Source organism: Chenopodium quinoa, unplaced genomic scaffold, assembly GCF_001683475.1.
Source record: "Chenopodium quinoa cultivar QQ74 unplaced genomic scaffold, ASM168347v1, whole genome shotgun sequence".
Classification (NCBI taxonomy): domain Eukaryota; kingdom Viridiplantae; phylum Streptophyta; class Magnoliopsida; order Caryophyllales; family Amaranthaceae; genus Chenopodium; species Chenopodium quinoa.
This window is the reverse complement of record NW_018744080.1, coordinates 2,242,671-2,265,000: the sequence shown is the minus strand read 5'-3', so window position 1 is coordinate 2,265,000 and position 22,330 is coordinate 2,242,671. Positions and strand designations below refer to the sequence as shown.

The 22,330-nt window shown below is 34.5% G+C and overlaps 4 protein-coding genes across 4 annotated transcripts; 2 read left to right on the top strand and 2 right to left on the bottom strand.

Moving 5' to 3' along the window:
• Positions 1 to 1,019: 1,019 nt before the first annotated feature.
• Positions 1,020 to 3,461, bottom strand: LOC110691463 (protein ALP1-like). The gene is made up of 2 exons (XM_021868403.1): positions 1,930 to 3,461; positions 1,020 to 1,847 (listed from the first exon to the last, which is right to left on the bottom strand). Exons 1-2 carry the CDS (start codon positions 2,060 to 2,062, stop codon positions 1,378 to 1,380), a joined length of 603 nt encoding a protein of 200 aa, XP_021724095.1. The 5' UTR covers positions 2,063 to 3,461; the 3' UTR covers positions 1,020 to 1,377.
• A 98-nt stretch (positions 3,462 to 3,559) lies between these two features.
• Positions 3,560 to 9,691, top strand: LOC110691462. Its single transcript, XM_021868402.1, has 7 exons — positions 3,560 to 3,905; positions 5,729 to 5,862; positions 5,973 to 6,169; positions 6,305 to 6,403; positions 6,524 to 8,061; positions 8,964 to 9,036; positions 9,282 to 9,691. The coding sequence occupies exons 2-7, from the start codon at positions 5,769 to 5,771 to the stop codon at positions 9,438 to 9,440; spliced, it is 2,160 nt and encodes a 719-aa protein (XP_021724094.1). The 5' UTR covers positions 3,560 to 3,905; positions 5,729 to 5,768; the 3' UTR covers positions 9,441 to 9,691.
• A 2,596-nt stretch (positions 9,692 to 12,287) lies between these two features.
• On the top strand, positions 12,288 to 13,668 carry LOC110691461 (dehydration-responsive element-binding protein 2F-like). The gene has a single exon (XM_021868401.1). The coding sequence runs from the start codon at positions 12,705 to 12,707 to the stop codon at positions 13,506 to 13,508; it is 804 nt and encodes a 267-aa protein (XP_021724093.1). The 5' UTR covers positions 12,288 to 12,704; the 3' UTR covers positions 13,509 to 13,668.
• Positions 13,669 to 13,781: 113 nt separating this feature from the next.
• LOC110691460 (DNA-binding protein SMUBP-2-like) lies at positions 13,782 to 22,198 on the bottom strand. The gene is made up of 15 exons (XM_021868399.1): positions 22,112 to 22,198; positions 21,450 to 21,554; positions 20,589 to 20,657; positions 20,065 to 20,154; positions 19,900 to 19,983; positions 18,858 to 19,022; positions 17,776 to 17,963; positions 17,413 to 17,485; positions 16,761 to 16,814; positions 16,368 to 16,625; positions 15,355 to 15,561; positions 15,144 to 15,247; positions 14,703 to 14,847; positions 14,487 to 14,621; positions 13,782 to 14,332 (listed from the first exon to the last, which is right to left on the bottom strand). The coding sequence occupies exons 1-15, from the start codon at positions 22,196 to 22,198 to the stop codon at positions 14,156 to 14,158; spliced, it is 1,941 nt and encodes a 646-aa protein (XP_021724091.1). The 3' UTR covers positions 13,782 to 14,155.
• Between the last annotated feature and the right edge of the window lie 132 nt (positions 22,199 to 22,330).

Here is a 22,330-nt window from a genome sequence, read left to right as displayed (position 1 = left end):
ATGGTGAAACAGTATTCAACAGATGATAGAGCAAGAATTATATTACTAAACAAAGAAACAGATCATCAGCCATTGAAAATTGAAGGAAGGAGCAGCCAAAGAATAAACAAGTTATATTGTATTAAAATACTGCAGTAAGAAAGTATACAAGGCCTCCAACAGGGGAATAGCAGCATGGGGGAGGGGCAGGAGGGGAATAGTAGCATGGGGGAGGGGCAGCAGCAAGGGAATAGCAGAAGGGGGGAGGGAAGCAGCATACCTTTACCCATCCGTCGAACACCGACTTATCTACTTGTAGAATCTTCTTCTCAGCATCCCATCCAAATCCTATCCAAATCCTGAGGTGGATAACATTTCCGCCAATGCACTATATTTCTCCGACCAATGCTTGATGCTCGACTCAATGTGGGGAACCGCTCTCAAGCCGCAATTAGGAAGTACACCATTGATCATCTCTTCCAACTTATTCATGTAACCATTCTTAAACCCATTCTCACACTTCCACTTCGGATCGCACCCTCAACTCATGCAATATCTTATTAGAACCGCATCTTCTTCATACGTCCAATACCTTTTATTTTTACCTCTACCTTGATTACTTGCCTCACCCTTAGCTTGACAAGCCTCCATCTGAAAAATTAAAAACAAAAAATAAAAAACCAAAAATCAATTGAAGCTACTACTGACCTAATGCTGATCTTTCCAAAATAAAGACATCATTTAACAATCACCATTGAAAATGTTAACATACAAAAACATAACACCATAAAAAAGGTAGTGGTACAGATGTAATAAAGACTGAAAGGATAACAAGCAGGCTAGTAGAGGTTATGAGATGTCAAGACTTGAGAGTAAAATTATGGAGATTATGAGATTAATGAGTTTTTTTTTTTCAACAATAGATTTAAAAGGTACATAAATTTAATTAGCACCCAAAGATCCATCAATTGTGTCAAAAGAGACTGGAGTGCCTAAGATGCATCAGTATTAAAGTGCCTTAGCAAAATTTCCTGGCCTATAACCATGAAGGCAATGAAGCACACTAGTACAAATCAATGAAAACTAGAAAATATAATGTCCAAGACAAAATCCTAATAGTAAATATAGACCAATGAAGCCTTATGTTTCGATACAAGATCAATGTACACCAAACTTTACAATCAAAACAACATAATAGGATTAACTAATCTTGAATAGAGAATGATGGGATTACAACAATACGGAAAAACACACTCACTAATAAGAAATGTCTGGTAAATGATAACAGTCCTTAGTAACCATCATAAACACACAGCTCTCTTTACTCCTTCAGAACAAAATATAAGGCATATTAGAATTGAACAGAACAAATCAATGAAGCATAACATACTTTTTATGTTATTGACCATGTCTACCTCTCGCCCTCCAATTGTTAAACATATCTTGGGCTAATGTGTTTCTAAAATTGGTCCAATGATCTGAAGTAGCAACACTTGTAATAAATTCCCTCTCATCATCAGAATCACTCTCGGACTCATCATCGGATTCACTCAATTCATCTTCTTTTATATCATCCGTAGGCATGAATTTTCTAATTAGATTATGTAATAAGCAACAAGCCATCACGATGCGTCCATGAGTTCGAATAGGGAAAAACGAAGGACTTCTAAGTATACTCCATCTTCCTTTAAGTAGGCCAAAACATCTTTCAATCACATTTCGCGCTCTAGCATGTTTCATGTTATAGAATTCCTCGGCACTTTCGGGTTGTCGATCCGTCCATTCTTTTAAATGGTATCTTTGACCTCTATATGGACCAAGAAAACCCTCACAATTCGTATACCCCGCATCAGCCAAATAATAATTACCTTCAAAGTTATTGAAAAAAAATAATTACTTCCAACCAAAACTAATAAAACATATACACTCACAAAAAAGGCCTTCACTTACCTCGAGGTACTCTAAAACCGTTTGGTCTAGAAAGAGCATTTCGAAGTACACGCATATCATGGGCCGAGCCTTCCCAACCAGGAAGAACATAAATAAATTGCATATTAGGTGCACAAACTCCCAATACATTCATAGCAATCGTTCCTTTTCTTGTTCTATACTTTGGTCGTTCTTGTGAAGGCACATTTACATTAATGTAAGTCCCATATAATGCCCCTAAAAAATTCTACAAAAATAGGAAAAAATATTACTTACAAACAAGCAAAAATAAGAAAATCCTAGCAAAATTTAGGGGCTTTGAAAATACCAATACCTTGAAGGATTTCCACCTTTCATCTTCACAATCATCCAATATTGGTGTGGGATTGTAAAGTAGTACTTCATGCAACTTGAGAAAAGCCCTTAGACAAAGGTGAAATTGTCGGCTCACGGTTTCTCCACTTCTATAGAAGTAATGTCCAATAGACCTATTCTTCTTATGATGAGCCAACGTGTATAAAAACATGGCTACTATCTCTTGAAGCGACATGTTTTTTGTTCCACTCAAACCCCCAATGTCTCTAAGCATCTCACAAATAATATTGAAAGTTTTTCTATTAACACGAAGCTCACTCTTGCATTTCACATCACTCTCCCTATAAAGCCCTCTCAATACTAACATCCGTAACAATTTTTTGTTTCTTTTCCTATCTTTTATTTGAACCCCCCTTATTGTAACAACGCTAATTATATACCACATCCAATACATCATCAACATAATAATAACCATTGCAATTACTATTTGTATTTGTTTTAGCTTTTTCTTCCTTATAGAACGCATAAGTCGAGGCATTGTACAAGAAACACAGAAAATAAATGGCAATTGAACCTGATAAACGGCAAAACAATAGTTATATCAATCTCTAGTTAATCAAATAACAAATATTGTCAACCAAATCATGAGGAGTAAACTAGTCAAGAAACAAGCAAAATTAAGCAAAAAACCATGGTCTATATACTCAAAATAGTAGCAGTAACTTTCTCACTGTAATGCATACACATATGGAGCAAAATAAGACATGTATAGCACCAGAAAACCATGGTCTATATACTCAAAATAGTAGCAGCAACTTTCTCATCGTAATGCATACATATGGAGCAAAATAAGACATGTTCAGCACCACCAATAATCTATTACATTCATAACATAGATATAATTACCAAATGAAGAAATTATACAAAACTCCAATGTTTGTTAAATAATTTCAAATGAATTGAAGCTTAAAACAATAACATTCGTAGCTGAAACTTGAAGTAATTATAATAATACAATAAAAAATCAAACAAAAACAACTTTCTAAAGATTGCAATTGAGCACGCAAGTTATAAATTCATACAAAAAAATGCAAAAATTGATACTACATGAACCCTAGAAATTGAACGAAAACAACTTTCTGAAGTTGCAATTGAACACGCAAGTAATAAATTCATACCAAAAACGCAAAAATTGATACTACATGAACCCTAGAAATTGAATGAGAGAAATGAAGATAGCAAACATGTGATAATTTCTGAAGATTTGTAGAAGAAAATCGAAAAATTTAGGAGTAAGATCTGGAGAATTGCAGCTTCCTCGTAGAATCATCGAAATTTTTTGGGAATTTTCAGAGAATTATCAAGCAAGTGAAGAGGAGAGAGAAGAATTTTCTTTATTTTTTGTGTTAGATGAAGGAAAGGGGATTTGTTTCCTCACCTATTACAGGGGAAACAATTGGGTGGATTGGGTTACCCCTAACTAACGGTTTGTGTTACTTTAGTCGGTAACCAAACACAATGTAACGGAAACACTAATATGATTCCGTTTCCATCCCTATAAAATCCCTATACCAAACACTCCCTCAATCTCTACCTCTTGAATCCCTAATCCCTCAAAACACTTCAATCTGAGCCCTAGAGACGAAGAAATTGTTTACCATTCATAAATCATCCGGTCTAAGGTTTGGTTTTTTGTTTAATTTATTGTTAAATTGTTGTAATTTATTCTTTAATTGTTGTATAAATGGTTATAAGTTGATTTTGAAAAAATTTCGATCGTGCAATTGTGCCCAAATTGACGAAGCTTGTGACTATTCTTTGTGAGTTGTAATTTTTCATATGAAGTGGCTTGATTTTTTATTTTCATTTGGGTATTAGTAAAATCATTAATATTGGAAGAACCCAATTGAAATTAGTTTAATAGATTGAAATTTATTGAAAGAATTGGGGAATTTTGGATTGTAAAGTATAAGAATTTTGCCCAGATTATTATAAGATGAATATGCATTGTAGCTTGGACCCTTTGTGTTGATAAGTCAATAATGATTAGAATTTTAGATGTTGAACTTGAGTGGGGTGAGGTTTACTCTGATTGCAGCAAGCTTTATCCCTACTTACAGCAGGGGAAATGTGAAATTTCAGCGTTAGGTGTTATTGTTACTTTGTTAGTGATATTCTTCTCTTGGCTAGTTATTGTTCTACTCTCTTTTACACAGGTTGGCAGAGAGGGCAATTGTGCCGCTCGTTTATTAGCTAGAGGTAGCAGAGATTATGGTGAGATGAGAGTGTGGTTAGAAGAAGTGTCACATTGTGCTTGTAATGCTGCTAGATTTAACTAGCTTGGAGTAATAAGTAGGGTTTATAGCATTATGTGAAATTGGTTTTAGGTTGTGTGATTTTTTCAAATTTTTTTAATCCTGTTTTTATTTTTCTTCTTTAACAATTTTCTGCTCAACACTTTCCAATTCATTCGTTTTTAATTCATGTTTGATGCTTAATAGTACAGATTTAATTTAGTAATTGATGTTAAAGAATTTTTTTTTTTGGTTAAATATTATACATAGTATCATATGGCTCGAATTGGTACTTAGTGAGAAGTAGAAGAGATGAAACATTATTTGTGTCATAATTATTATGATTAGAGGTTTGTTCATTTTTTTTTCACTTATTTTCAAATAAGTTCAATTCAAAAAAAATAAGTTTTTGATAAGGGTTATCAAGTTCAAATTACAACTTTTTTTTTTATAGATATGTTCAGATAAAATAAGATAAGTTCACATAAGTGAAAATTAAGTGAATAGAACATAACCCAAGTGTTGTTTTGCTACATTTGTTTTTATAGGACAAATACTTGTGCTAGTTGTATTTGTATATAGGACAAATACAAAGAGGTGATACTTTGGACTTGAAGTAAATGAAGTTGGTATTTGAATGGGTTAAGTAAGATGTTGAATTTCCTTTATTTTCTTATTTCGTAGAAAAGATATACAATTATATTTTTTGAAAATAAAATTAAATTACATGTTTCGTATTCGTAGGACTTATATTGTTTGTACAACATCATATTATGAACCAAATCTTTATCTTCAATGGTTATTGACTTAAGTCTTGTACCTCCATTCCAATACTTCAAAAGCTAATGCTTATGTAAAACCTATCCCTTTGTATAATATTTGACTTGTTCTGTTGAAGTCATCTTAGGCTTTTCTTTTGCTGCTTCTAAAACCACCCAATATCCTAACTCTTTAGTCTTTACCTTCCTTGCTGGCGTGTCTTTTGGTTGCTGTCTCACGTGCTCAAACCAACATAGCTGGTTCTCCCTTACCTTATCATCAACATCTGCAACTTATATTCCTCCGAGCATCTTCTTTCCTTGATCCTTATGATTTGACAGCTGTAAATTGTTTGTGATGGTTGCAGATTTAGCATTATAGGCGAAAAACACTGCATTATGTTATGCACTATATTGTAACTAATTCTAATTAGTGATTGTTTTCATTTTCAGCAAATAATCTTTTTTGCGGGAAACTACAACCCTTGATTGCATGGAAGAAGAGGACTCTGCTTCTACGCTTGCGTGGAGTTGGGTTATTGAAGCCTTAGCAAAGTCTCAGCTTGTGGATGCCACTCTTTTATATGGTAACATGCTAACTCCATAATCCCCCCTATCCCCCCCCCCCCCAATCTCCCCTCCAATTCAGCTTTCAAAGTCTGTTGAGTATGTAAGATTCATTTTTTGGTCTTTTCAGAGTTGGTTTCAAAGACACCACCATTATTGGGTGAGTCGGGGAGAAAAGCAAGGGAAGCTACTGCCTTGAGGTGTTTAGAGGGACTCTTCAGCCCTTCTAATGTGTCAAGTAAAAATCATGTTGCGTCTGACTGGTCAAAATTTGGATTTGATCCAGCAGAAAGCTGCGAAGCTGCAATTCAGCGCCTTTTACGTGAGGTGACTAGCTTTGTCTTGTATTTGAATAGTTCTTTGTTGATTAGGTATTAAGAAGTTGAAAGTTTACTAGAGAAAAGATTACAAACTTGGGGTGATCATTCTCTTGGTTGGCTGCTAACTTTTGTCTTCATACAGACTTCAGGTTTTAAGGGCGCATCGGACGAGTTGAATTGCAATACTGATTCTTTCTTAAAGCACAAGAAAGCAAGTTTGCCGAAATCTACTTTGGAACTGGTACATGGTGCTTTTCATTGTTTTTTTTCCTTGTGGGAAGTGGTTCTATCTTGCTTAGGATTTTTGGTCTTAATTTTTAGTTTTTTGTTTTTTGTTTTTTTTTTTTTTTGTGACGAGCAGTTAAAGGACATGATTGTAGAAGATACACATCCACTGGCAGCATCTTTGAAGGAGGTTAGTGGACTCGCTGTCGGAGATCAATGTGTGTTAGATATTCCCTTTGACGGTGGTGATCCTACATCTCCTCCATTAAGGAGCGATGAAGATGATCATGTTGAAAAAACCATGCTAGCAGAAGAAAATGGGTGTTCTCCAATATCTGGTATTGACAATCAGCTTAGACAAGCCTACCTTGCAAATGGAAAAACATCTTCTAGGGGTGGCGTAAGTAGTAACCACACTGATAATCATATGCAAGAGCTGGAGGCTGCCTCACATGACATGGACAATCTATGCCCCCCTGGAAAGAAGCTTAAATTGGACAAGGAGTATGGCATGCAGTCTAAGCATCAGCATTCAGCTCCTGTTGACAGCAATCAAATGTGTAACAATGCAGAAGATGGACAATATCATGAAGTCATAAGAGTTAATGCAATTTACGATAGTAAATCTTATGGGAAAGATGATGAGCAGTCTAAAACGTATGCGGAAAATCATGATCAGCAACAAATTTCACCTAATAATGGTAATGCAGAAGCTGTACAATATCATGAAGTCATAAAGGTCAATGCACAACATGATGGGAAATCTTATGGGATAGATGATGAGCAGCCTAAAACGTCTGTGGAAAATCATGATCAGCAACAAATTTCACATAATAATGATGACCATTTCCGCAAAGAGATCGATCTTGCCATGAAAAACCATAACTTCCCGAGTTCACAATGTGTATTAACTGGAGACTCCCTTGAAATGACAGAGACACAGACAAATCTTTGTATGAAGTGCAATAAAGATGGCCAATTGTTATCTTGCAGTGCTAGCAGCTGCCCCTTATTGTTTCATGAGAGCTGCTTGGGTTGCTCAGCTAGCTTTGATGATCTGGGAAACTTTTACTGTCCGTTTTGTGCATATTCTCGTGCAATGTCAGAGTATGTTAGAGCCAAAGAAAAAGTTTCTTTAGCAAGGAAAGAGCTCTCCCTATTTATTGGAGGGAGGACTAGGGATTTTCCAGAACGTGATGGTGATTCATCATCAGGGGATGATGTTAACCTGGGCAAACATAAGAATGTTGATAAGACAGCTGAAGTGAAGAAAGCTGCTACTTTTGTAAATCAAGCTGCTAAGTCTCATCAGACAAGTTTGAAAGGTAAACAATTAGAGCTAACACACTCTTCTGCCTACATGAATGTTAATCGATTTGTAATGGCTACACAACAGCATATTTCTTTTCAAGACAGACAAGGTGCTGAAATAATTATCCAACTTTCAAGAAACCCATCTCAAATATGGAATAAGGATCAGGATGATCATCGTTGTGATGGTGTCAAGTTGTCTGGTGATAATAATGAGCTAAAACTTCAAGGAAAACTCACTAGGTGTAAAATTACTGAGTTTCGTGAAGATGCTTCCTCTGAATCAATTAGTGATTCAGATGGACCACAACAAGATAAGGGGAATGATGGTACCTGTTCCTTGGCATGCCGTAGACCGTTAAGGTGAGAAGCAACGACAGAATACTTTCTGTTGCAGTTGCTAATAATTCCCTAGCCTTTAATATGTGTTAGTGTTGGCTGTTGTGTTAATATTAATCTGTTTTTTGTTTGTTCCATGCTATTATTTGGTGGATTTATACTCAATTATCTGCCATACTTATTTGATTAGGAATCAACTTGATGACTGCTTCAATTATTCCTACCTTGTTATGAGTGGTTATGCTGTATCAATTGTGAGTTCTGTCTATTTATGCTTTTTTGATTCGGAGCTAAGGAGTTCATCTGGAACGTGTCTTTTCATCATAGCTCTGATTGGATCGTCTGTCTTCTTTTTGTTAGTAATCTTCTTTAAGAAATCTAATGTTGGTATACTAATTTGTACAGCAAATTATTGGGTGTTCCTTGCACTTTAGCATATGATTAGGTCTTGTATATTGTACTTCGTATCTTTTGTCCTCGACGAGTGATGGATTCTAAAATGCTCTTTACTGTGTTGTTGGCTGCTTGTTTCATTCTTTACTGTAGCCTTGAAGGATTTTTGCCTTATTGCTAGGGTTGCATATATGCTGGCCTCCCTGGATCCTACTGACGATGAAATCCTCCTTTCACATTGGGTAGTGGGCTGTTAGTAGTGTTGCTGAGGAACTTGTAGCCGTTAAGTCTGGGCTGTGGCGAGAATGACCTATTTAGTTTCTTGCATTCTTTTGCCGCAATGTTGATTTTGTAGCTTATGGTTTTGTTTTATTTGTTATTGGTTTTGTTTTGTTTTGTTTGTAACTTGCAGCAGTATTGTTTTTAAAGCAGCTTCCAGCTATTGCTGTGTCCCTAGATGTTGTAGGTGTGCTATGAATTTGGAGTTCTCTCTGGTTGGCTTAGAATTGACTGAACTTATGTTTAATTTGCAGGGCAATTCCAGGATCTCCAGTAGGTAGACGTAAAAAGATTCGTTGGACAGCAGAGGAGGAAGAAACGTTAAAGGTACCTACTCCCTTATGATTTTCAACAAAAAAATTAAATAGCTATCTTCTGGAAGAAGTAATTTAAGAAATATGAAGTATTAACTAAGCTTAGCAACTGTTTTTATTGTTATTAACTTATAATATAAGATCAGTTGAGCTTCCAAATTTTGTTGGAAGCTTTAAGTCACTTGTTAGTTGAATTATTGTTGAAAAAACTTCATATTTTCACACCTTAATTATCATTTATCATTGCTCTCTTTGCAGAAAGGGGTAGAAATATATGATCAAGGGAATGGTCGAACCATTCTGTGGAAAAGTATTTTGGAATATGGAGATTCTGTGTTCCGAAAGGGTCGAACTGCTGTAGACCTGAAGGATAAATGGAGAAATATTACTCGTGGGACAAGTCCTAAAGTAAATTGAGGTTTATCTTCTTTGATCCGGTTTTGTAGGTAGCGCCTTTTGTAGCAATGCTTTAGGGCCTTTCTTGGTATATAGTTTCTTTTGTAGCAAGACATAGAACATTTTGTGGATGTAGATAACCAAGGTTTTCCCGTGCAGACGCGCAGACGGGTCTCTTTTGTATATTAACCAAGACCTTTAGTAGGATTAGTGCAGTTATTCTCCGCATTATGAAGTTGTGACTTGTGAGTAATGAAGCTGTCTTTTTTGTATTCTTAAGTGTGTGTCATTTATCAGAAGCTGCGATTGGCTTTTGTGATTATCTTCAACATGTTATGGATGCGCAAATAAGCTGTAGCTATTGTACTACTCCATAAGTCCATACGTCATAGTACTTGGAGAGTTGGATGTGAATAGTTTTGTGCCCTATGCTCTTCACCATATTTTTAGAGTTTATATAATGTTATAAAATAAATTTTATTCTTATTGATTATTTATTATATTTAATCTTTCTAGTTACTTAGTTTACTACTATTCAAAACAAAAATTTTACTAAATTAAAATTAATTTTGCTGAATTTGACTTATTTTTTGAATATCATTTTGAATAAGATGAGGGCCTTGGTCTTCAAAATATAAAGTATATAGAAATGAATTTAATAAAGTCGCATGTGTTATTTTTTCTTTACATTCATATTAGTGCTCGTATTAGTTGTACATACAATATAAAGTTTGATCACCACACGAATAATGAACACAACAAGTAGATTAAAAAAAACAAAGAAAGTATAAAACTCGTTAGTTGTAAAACTACTTGGGTAAATTCTCAGTTAAATCTAGGATCCAACTCCTCCAAGAGTGTTTATGCATAGCCAAAGAAATCAAAATGAAATGGTTTGAGAATATTAAGAGACTAATAGAGTGAAGAAAGGACAAAGGGACGCTCCCATAAACTTGGGTAATAAATGGGTGTAGAAGGCGGTGGGTTTACAGCAGGAGCCCTGTGATTCCAGTCCTTGGCAAATTCTATGCCACTTGTGCATTTATTTATTTAACTCAGTAAATTTTTGATATTTTAACCTCTTTTAACCATCATATATAATATAATTATGGTTTCAAAAATAAAAAATAAAATTAAAAAAAAACCATTTTGTATTAATTCTACAGTATATAATAGAGATTGTGGAGTTTGTTATATACACCCGGATGCACCGTACACCCATAAGTATTTTGTTCTCATTTTAATGATTATTTTTCATTTAATCATCAAATAAAGAGTAAAAACTAACTTAGATCAGTAGGTGTACGATATACCCAGAAGTATATATATGGAATGATGGAATAAAGGTGAGTAGCTAAGAAATGGGAGGGACCCGAGAATCAGGAGGCAAAATGGTAGGAAAACATGTGAATTTCAACTCGTGATAGTTTACAATGTTGGTTATATACTCGGTATTTGACTAGTAAACTTGAACTGTAGCAGTATATGAGAATCCTAGGAATGTTTTTAACTTTTGTAATTTTTGTCATTTTCTTCTTTTTTGATTGGTTGATCGATAGGATAATATGATTTGAGAGTTGTGCTTTTGTGAAATTTAGTGTGTATTCTTTTCACCTTAAGATTTAAATTTATTAGATCTGATTGAAATAACATTTTAAAATAGTAGGTAACAACTTATGAAAAAGAATTGTGTACTAGGATTTCAATCATAGCCTTTGGTACTTGTCCAAATATGACTACTCAATTCGAGTCTAAGTAGAAATATAGTTGGACTTGAGTTAATTTATTGATGCTATTTATTTACTGATCATATAATAAGCCAAATAATGATAATCCTAATTGTGAATCGATCCAAACACACGATTTGATTTAAGTCACCTTAACTACTTTTCACTTAAATCAATTCATTTTAAGGGTCTATTCTCATTTACTGAACTGAATTAAACTGAACTGAACTGAATGAAAGTGAATAGAACTGAACTGAAATTAAGCTGAAGAGAACAGACCCTAAATCTAAAGTTTATCAAAATATAAATTGAATAAGGCCCCTTTCACTTCACCTTATTTTGGTTAAATTGAAATTATTTTTACTGTATTGAAATTATTTTAATTGAACTAAAATTAATTTTGCTGAACTGGAATTATTTTTGCTGAACTGAAATTATTTTTACTGAATTCTTATTGTATTCCTTCTTTAAAGTTACTGGTTTTTACTAAATTGAAATTATTTTACCAAACTTAAATTAATTTTAATGAATTGAAATTATTTTTATTGAACTAAAATTATTTTTATTGAAGTGAGCTTATATTTACTGAATATAAATTTTTTAAGGTGAGGTGAACAGGGCCTAAGACACAAATGAATGTACTAGTGGTAGGAAAACCAAATAAAGAAAAACTAGAATATATATTTCAGTCTTTCTTTTCTTTCTATTTTTAAGAATTTTTTTATCAGTTGCAAATCTATAATTTTTGTATGTAATTTATATATAAGCTTTGAGTATATATTTAACAACACCAATATGACAATATGTATATAAAAAAGGCTATTATCTAAATTGTAATTATGATACTCGGTAACATATACAATATTTAATTAGTTTCTCTCACCTAGTGGGCCCAACATATATTTTCTCTCCTCCGATTATCTCCATTACTTTTGCTTTTTACAATTTTTTATTTTTCACCAACCCACTACCTCCATATTTTATTACTTTATCCAATTTCTCCTAAAACTCCGCGCATGGAGAAATGGAGCAAGTATTTAAAAACGTATGGAGTATACAGTAGGAATCGTAGGCTGGAATTATAATATAAAGTATAGTTATTATAGAGTAGTTTAAGAGAGAAATACTCCGTAATAAAAAGAGTAGTATAAGTAGAGTTAGTATAAGAGGAAAACAATAAATATTTGTGCAATTGAAGTTAGTCGGAAAGAGAAATAATAAAATAGTAATATATCCTTAAGAAATTAGGAAGCTTTGTAATTATTATGAAACAAATAAAAAAGAAAAATATTGCAATTATTACAATATTGACTGAGTACTATTTAGCAAAATCTTTTATCCCGTGGAAAAAGTAGAAAATGGATCATCTACAACAAGACCAAAGATATGTAACGGTCACATGGGCTTTGAACTCGAATTCTTCTCTAAACGTGAATGCATTTAAATTTCCAACCCTTTTCAATCTCTACTTATACCCGCGCCTTTTTACGCTCAACATTCACACCAAACACTCCACTTCACTTCACTTCACTTCACTTCACTTACTAAGAATCCAAGAATGGATAACTTGAAGAAATCATCACTATCGAAACCATGGAAGAAAGGCCCTGCTCGCGGCAAAGGAGGGCCTCAAAACGCGACATGCACGTACCGGGGAGTAAGGCAAAGAACATGGGGGAAATGGGTAGCTGAGATCAGAGAGCCTAAGAAGAGAACTCGGCTTTGGTTGGGTTCTTTTGCTACTGCTGAAGAAGCTGCCTTGGCTTATGATGAAGCTGCAAGGCGGCTTTATGGGCCGGATGCTTATCTTAATCTTCCGCATCTGCGTTGTAGCTTTAATCCTTTGAACAAATCGCAAAGGTTTCGTTGGTTTCCCTCCAAGAATTTCATCTCCATGTTCCCTGCTTCCAGTGGGACAACACCGTCTTTGCTCAATGTAAATGTGCAACCGAGTGTTCATGTTATTCATCAGAGACTCCAGGAGTTCAAGAATTTCAGGCCGTCTTTAAGTGATCATAATAATAAGTCTGAACCCAAGAATGTGAAGAGGGATAATAAAGAAGTTGAAATTGATAATGACAAACAGAAGTGGGAGAAGCCTCAGATTGATTTGCACGAGTTTTTGGAGCAGATGGGAGTTTTAAAGGAAGGAGAAGCAGCTTACGATAACAAAGCTGATGCAAACAATGGCGAGAATGATGAGTTGAACGAGAATAACATGGAGGAGATGAATTCCGAGTGGGACGAATTAGTTGAAATCTTGAGAGGGGAAGATTATCAACAACCTGAATCAAGCAGTTATGGAGACTATAATATGCAGCAAGAGCTAATAACTTTCCCACCTGGTATCTGGGACTTTTGAAGAGTTTCATTTGATTTCCTAAATCTAGTTAATGTCAGTCATTAGAGAATATTTAGATACATGTAACCTGATTTAATGTCCTATAAGATTTGTATGAGATGTAGTTATGACTAATTGGTCTCTTTCGGGAATAAAATACGCTAGGTAGATGGGTTTTGGTAGATAAAGAAGCTAAGAAAGTAACGCCATAGTGCGTTTCCAAGTTTAAATCATTGACTAAGAACTGCAAAATCTAAAAAATGAACAAATTTGTGATACCTTCCAAGATTCAAATGACAGAACACAGAAACTGATGCAATTTCCAGATATGAAGTCTGTTTCAAATTCAAATTTCAACATGAAAAGCTCAATAAAAGTCAGCCTAAGATTCAAAGGTTACTGAAACCGAGCTGTTAACATTTGTTGATGAAGAAGGGTATAGAACTGTTTTAAAGGCAACTTTCTGCTTCCCTAAACTCTAAAGTCTAGCACACTCTATTTGTGTTTTCCCTTTTTACAACAGTAGAAAGGCTATCAGATCTGACAATGCATCTGTTATTCTCTTCGATCTTCACTGTCGTATCAATGCTATTCCTGTCCCCAATTATCCATTCAAGGAGCAAATAATATCGCCCAAGCAGTAAAAAATTTCATGTTTTATATCGGATTTACTCATTTCCATACTCTGAAGCACTCAGATACTCACCATGCTCCTCAAAATATTCAATCAAACGCTTCAAAAATTGGTCACTACTCACAGTTTCAGTGTCACAAATCACGCAACATTGCCTCCTCGCACGAGTCACTGCCACATTCATTCTTCTACGGTCGCAAAGAAAGCCAACCTGTACAATTAACATGAAATTTTCAAGTAACTGTAAAGTCAATTTAACCCATTTGAAGAAATTATATAAAACCCTTGTATTCAATATTCATATTCCTTTTGGTAATAAAACATAATAGTAATTGCCAAAGAAGAGAGTATTAAACATTACACACCTCTTTCTTTGAGTTTGATCTAACCATTGAAATAATTATAGCTTCTTTCTCCCGGCCTTGGAAACCATCAACAGTTGATATTTCCATATCCTTTAACTTAGCGTCGTTACTTTTTAACATCCTCAATGCCACAACCTATCACAAGAGTACTGTGTATTAGGAGTACTGGTAACTTCATGAGATTATTATGCATTAAGAAGCTACTTATTGCCATACCTGTGCACGGTAAGGTGTAATTATACCAATATCAGAAGCCTGGACCCCACTATCAATGAGTCTTTTGGCATGAGCTATTGCAACCTCAGCTTCACCATCATTTAGGGTGCTGTCTTCTTCATCTTTTTTTTCTTCCATATCACAACTGAAAAGTACAAGACAAATTACATGCAGAAACTAGCAAGCTGTTTCATTCAAGACATAAATTGTTGTACAACACAATGATAGGTGCAGGAATATCCGTGAAGAGTGACCACGAAGATTTTATAGACCTTTTAGTGGAGTACTAGTATGTAAATATTCCTTCATCTTTTAATTCTCGTCAAATATGCAATAATTAACCACATGGTTGATCACTACTCTATACATCACCATTTGACAAATGTCACGTAACAATTGCACGAGGGAAATTAATGCGCAAAATGCGAACAAAATTTATACCCTGCTGTGTCAATGAGCAGAATAGTGGCTTCAGTTGCAGTGGTTTTCTTCACACCTTCCAAATCATAAAGCATATGTGCAGCAACACACGAGTGAGCTTCTATCTGCAATAATGAATATCAAACATCAAGCAAATCTAATAATTGTTTTCTACCATTTGGCTGCAGTTTAAATCATTTGCTAAACATTCTTTTGTAGAGTACATAAGCACCTTACTATCGTACAGCTCTTTAGATGACCAATCCATAATAAGTTTGTGCATGCGATATTGAACAGTGAGCATTGACATTATATCATCCCCATACAAGTCTGCAAGACGTTCAAATAAGGTTCTTCCGAGACCTTTCTTTTCAGCTTCAACACTCTGGATAGTGGGTGGAAGCTGAAGATGATCTCCGGCAAGAATACATCTTGAACCCTGAAATGAAAAAATAACAACTTCAAGAGTTTCTCAGCTAAAAACTCTCCCACTTCAAAGCATGGGAAAAAAAATAAAGATGTATACAACAAGTGTGAAAATTGATACATTTTCCAGGAACTAAACCATTTTGACATTAGTTGGTTTTTTTTTAAAACCTCCTTTGATGAGTAACAAGGCAAAAGACAATATTCAGTAAATTGTTTACATGGCTAAATCTGTTACATTCAAGTTTTGACAATCTTTTCTCCACCTCCTTCCCAATTAAAGTTTGTGATTACTATTTGGGAGTTCCAAAAAATATTGAGAGTTTTATCTGAAATTACGAAGTGTGCACCTTCAATGAGGTGATTTGGATTCGACATGGGCAAAGGTGCAAAAGAATTTGTGTATCAGTCACATATAAATCTTTAATATCATTTCAAATAGTGATAGAAAACTTCATTATGGGAAAAGAGTATAATAGCCAGCAAACCGAAGGCACCAAATCCCCGATATGTTGTCATTTCTGCATAAGTGCTCACTGTTAAGACTCGAGCAAAAGTAGCTTATTATATCATGACACCCTTGATTTTATTTTGGCAAGTGAAAAGACAAAAGATTACATAGTATAAAAGGAGATTTTTTTCCCACGTCAAACCCCCTTTTGATGTTTAAGTAGGGCGCGAAAGGTGTTCATCTTTTAGTTAATATCAGCATTCAGCAAGAGTCTTTTTTCAAGAAGCAGGAACATGTACCAGTAGCAAGGGATTCTAAACCAAATATCTAAAGCTCATATGAACGGTATCACTGCCTTCAAGAGTTACCTTCAAAAGAGCTATCCAGCATGCAATTTCAAGTGCTTGTGCAGCTTCATCAATAATCACCAGGTCAAAAGTAGATCTATCCAGTTTTTTAGTCAATGCTCCAGTTAAAGTAGTCAATATGACATCTGCATTTTTCAAAACATCAGTCACAGCTAGCTGTTGTCGTTTGCGCTCTTCCTTAGAAAGAGTACGTAGCTCTTTCATAATTTCTCTCTTGGTATTTTTGTCTTTAGCCTTCAGCAGCTTTGTATTTAGTGCCTGAAATTTACATCTGATCCATTAACTAGAAAAAATATTGATAAGCCCATATAAATGAAGAATATTCACATTTAAAATAAGGCACTGGAATTTCAACGAGAGAAGCAGAGAACCAAACAATTTTCCAAAGTTTACCTTTATTTCTTTGCGAATGTCTTTTGCTAGAGAATTGTTGTCGCCTCGTAGCACCTACATATATGCAAATAATCTCTGAGGCAAAGGTTGAGGAAGGGAATTAAAAGTGCCATAGTTGCTCATATTGCATACTAATATTGTCACAATGTAGAATTGTAGATGTTCCCAATCAAAAGAAATTAAGACATCAATGTGAGTTAAATTACAAAGGGAGGGAGTATATTTCAAAACTCGATTCAGAACAAAATTTGACTGACGTTTATCTACTTTTTTATAATAAAAAGGAGGGACTCCAAGATCTAAATTTAAGTTGATATTAGAAAAGGAAAAGGTGCTAGAAATGCAGGAGGGCAAGTGCAAGCCATTTTCTTCTGGATAGTTGACATCAGAGTAGGTGAAATGTCGATTTTCACTACTATATAGCAGTTACTACAGCATTATAAGAATTTTATCCCTGTGAAATGGAGCTAGAATGAGATTTCTAGCCTAGCATTGTTCATTAATTATCATCAATAGGAAAATTTATAGGTGTCCATCAATCTTATTGCAAAATATGATAGAAAAAGAGAAATAGAAACTACTTCATTGTTTTAACAACGGAACACGTCAAAAATAATCAATGAACAAGGAGTAGTAGCACATCATGACCCACCTGTGCATCTAAGGCACTATCTAATACTTGAGGCAGCAAACGTGCAGGATGACCCACTCTCACAAGCTTGACCCTAAAGAAATGAAATCAATGGAAATAACAATATGATATACAGTAGGAAGATAAAACACAAATCCAAACAAAATCTGAAGACTACAATCTGTAATTTTATGAAGAATGCTAAATTAACTCCTTGTTCATTGCATGCAATGAAAGCAGAAACATGATTATCAGACTCGATCATTATCAGCTAACAAAATCTTTTCACACTTCACGACTCATCTAGTCTACTCTTTTCATCATTTCATACACATAAGCATCAATGCATTTCCAATGAAATCATCCTGCTAGATTAGAAATTACCTGTGAGGAACAAGACGTTCAACTATATTGTCCACGGCAATATTTGATGCAGCACATGCAAGTATTTTTGATCCACGTTTTACTTCCTGTAAGATAATTTCTACAACGGTTGTGGTCTTCCCAGTACCAGGAGGTCCATGCAGCAAAAATACATTGTTGGATGACATGGCTTTAGAAATTGCAGCTTTCTTCACAGAAAAAGACAGCCAGTTCCAGATCAGTTAGAATTGATTAAATCAACAGAAAATATTGTATAGGTAGCAACATGAATATGTAAGTCCACCCCACCCCACCCCACCCCCCCCCCCAACCCCCCGCTCTCATCCAAATTAAAAAAGAAAAAGAAAAATCTTCTAGTTCTTAATTTCTATGGTCTTCTTCCAAAGTTGGTATTAATATTCAAGTCAATAGAAAGGCAGGAAAATGCAAGAACTGAAAGTAGTAAGTTTAAGTATACAGATCTAACAAAGAATCTTCCAAATCCTTATTTCACATTAGGGGAGCAAAGTACAAATTATACGCTATGGTTACAAAATTCCAATGCAAGTCAGATGAGGAGATACAATCCCAATTAAAAAAAAAGAGCAGAATACATGCATATAATCATTTTAACCTTAGGTGGAATAGAGGGGGGAGGAAAGAACAGAAGGGCAAGAGCCATGTTTATGAAGGTCGAAAAGAATATGGTTCCTAAGAAACAAAATACATCATTGTTGCATTTAATATCCTTCCCGATGATTTCAAGATATTAACTGGTTTTAGGATCGGTTTTATGTTATCTATTAGATTAAGGAATAACCACATGGTATTAAGATTCTAGGTATAAACGACGATTACCCAAGATAATTTCTTGCCAAAAAAATTTGCGTCCACAGGAGCAACTTGGGGGGGGGGGGGGGATGAGGGAGGAATAAAGAATCATTAAAGCATCTATAATGTAACTTGTATCATGTAGAAAGCATTGCAACAAGACTATAATCATACTGATTGGATTAAGAAAATCAAAACAGTATACTGGAATAGACAGTACTCTCAAGTAAAGACTGCCGCTAAATGAACGAAAAAAGTACAGTAATAATTACCTGAGAATGATCAAGATTCTTGTTGAATGGAGAAAAATCAAAATCTTTCTTTGACCTAGAAGGGGGATTCTCTCCAAATAGTACAGGAACTAGGTCAGAAGAAGGACCTTTCTGCACACCTTTACTCAGCTCTACCAGGGTATCCTTCATCCTACGATACGTCACCTAGCAACCAATGCAACTTTAGATAGAAGACCTACCAGGGTCACACTGATTGCTACAATTCAACTTTAGATAGAAGACCTAATGTAACCAATTCAATACGATTAAAATTATCCAATTGCTTAATGCACACTAATTCCATTGACTAAAGGAACTTGAAAGAAAATCCATTGTTTTACACTAATTGCTACAATTCAACTTTAGATAGAAGACCTAATGTAACCAATTCAACACGATTAAAATTATCCAATTGCTTAATGCACACTAATTCCATTGACTAAAGGAACTTGAAAGAAAATCCATTGTTTTACAGTAAAGACTGCCTTATTTAAAACCATGTGAATGTATTCACATACCCAAGACATCTATTCGAGGCCTCCATACCAAGAAGCAACTTGTTACCTAAATATATTTTCTAATAACATAAAATAGATTATAATCAGCAAAATCTGATAAAATAAAAACTAGAGATATGTGTAAATGATGTATTGTATTCAGATAGTACTACAGAAAAACAGAGGTGTGGACCGGATGCGGTAAATCCCATTTATCCCACGAGAAGGTAGAAACTAATTAACAGTGAACTTGAAGGTCACATGAGAATTCCAAAGGAAAAAAAAACCTCCAATCAGCCCTCTGGACTCGTGCACTAGGCAATAAGACAGAGGAACCGGTGTAGTGTTGCGAATCACATTATTGATGGTTAGAGGACACACTGACATAACACATAGTATTCTACAGGAGAACTCTTGATGCATGTTCTCTTTGATTCAAACATAGAGCAATAAAGAGGTAACCTAAATGGTCAAATTTGTGATCAAATTATAGACGCGTGCAAACCATAAAGAATTTACACAGCAATTCTTATAAAAAAACCTACCTCATTTGCCACTTTCTCAAGTCGCAATGAAGTATTTAGGCCATCTTCTGGAATATCATCAAATGCAACAGTGATAGATGATTCCTAGTCAATAAATAAGCAAATTTGACTTCAGATCTGTACAATGTAATTCTCAGACTCACTTAAGCCTTTATGGACATTTACCTTCAAACGATAAACTACCCCCTGTCCTAGGGAAGGAGACCCGGCATCAGCCTTGTTCAACTTTAAAACCACAACATCGTGAGTCCCAAACTGCATCATAAAAGCAATACTGAGTATTATAGGCTCAGAATGAAATGGAAACAGGTACAAAAATAAAGTAGTTGAGAAGCAAGGAGATAGCAGGAGTAGAATATGTGAGACTGAACGATTCTACTTTCGGTCTTTTTTCCTTATTTTTTTATAGGGGGGAAAGGGGGTATTTTTGTCAAATGCTCACATCATATGACATCCATTGTTCTTGAGAGTTACTTCATTTTCCTTTTTCTGTGGAAAAACCAAGTATTTCGCCACTTATAATAGATAATTTTTTAACAAGAACAGTTTCGGCAAGAGGGAGTCAATACATGATTGTAAATGCTAAACGCAGAATAAGTATAATAGTCTTTTCTTATAGACTGTCAATATGCCACAAACATGTAATACTCAAACACTTGTCATACATAAACCAAAGGTATAACACTCACCTTGTGAGGAGGAAGAACATCTCCTTTTGTCGATTGAAATTCAAGAAGACTCTTTCCCATCAATCCTGCCTGTCATGGATGAAGAAACACCAATTTGGCAACAAAAATCCATCGGAATGCAAGATAATTAAGTAGATAAATCAAGGAAAATTAATAAATCACTGTTTTAATATGTTCTCATACGACAGGCACGATTGTTGCAATTTTGGGAGGAATGCATAAGAAATTATTATAATCAGTCTCTTCAGCACTTTTAATCATCTTTTACAAAGAAATGGGTATAAGGGGATTAGATGTATATAGCCTAGCTTAAAGTGATAGTCTTCATTAGAACCTTCAATGCAAATACATTTGACTGACCTACTCCTCAATGATACGAATCAAAAGAGCACAACAGGAAATTTAAATTACTCCTTTTCTTTACTAGAATTGAAATATTGCTAATTAGCTATTCCTATCCTCGAATTAACATATTTACAGATTTTACACATAACATTCAAACCTAGTACAACACTATAGTAATACTATTACTACAAGTTTTTTACAGAAGTTATCTCAAACTTTATGAATTAATGATTGATATATTAAATCATAAAATATAATTGTATGAATAGTTAATAAATCCTATCTTAAAAAAAAATATACTTCAGGCTCTTTTCAATGATACAAGGGAATCCAATCAATTCCAATCAATCATATTAGCTGCTGAATGCCCTTAACAAATTATGATTCCAAAGAAATTATCTTCCCTCCCCTTTCACTCACCCGTTTGCAATAATTTTGAAGAATAAGAAGTATAAAACATCAAAGCAACTAATGTTGGGACTTTTAATTAATACTAAAAATAAAAAGAGGGATTACCTGAACATCAACACACTTCAGGTTAAGAATAATAGAACCATTTTTTTGAGCCGTTTCGACGCTCCTGGTCGAACTAGTTGTGATAGAAGCAGATATCTCAGCCTCCTAAACATAAACACATTTTAATCTCAAGTTAAATTCACATTTTAACTATCACAACTGATTAATTTTTCCATTAACAATGAAATCAATCACACAATGTTGGGAAAAAGAAATGAAATATGAGCACTTTAAACCATTTGCCATAGTTTGCAAAATCAATAGAATCACGAAAATAAACAATGTGAAATGTAATTGTTGAATTATTCAACTGCCCAACAACGATCAATTGTAATTAGAAAACTAGAAAAATTATTCACAAAACCCATATTACAAACCACCAAAAAGCATTCCAATTTCAAAATGAAATTAATTGTGAATTCACAAGCAATTTTAATTTAAGATTCTCTAGAATAAACAAAAGAACAGGAAACTTAAAAAAATGATAACTTTATTTTTGGTGATATACTCAATTTTCCAATAACAACATTAAATTAATAATGGAGAAATACCCATTAAATTCAATTCAAAATGGAGAAACACCCACAATTTTACATTAATTAAACAACAAAGATTAATTACAAGACAATCAAATGATGAACAGGGGAAGAGAAAGAAATGACCTTTTCGATGTCGATTAAAGGAGCCATGGTGGAAACAAATTGTTCACGAGACATGGGAGAAGATTTCTTGGTTTTTCCTCCATTCATGGCTACAATTTTTGAGGTTCTAGAGGAGAGAGAATCAGTTGCAGTGCACCAGAAGTAGTCTATACTGAGCACTGAGTCCTGGTTCTCTGCCTGGTGGTATGGCACTACTTCTACTTTTTAAACTCCGGCAAG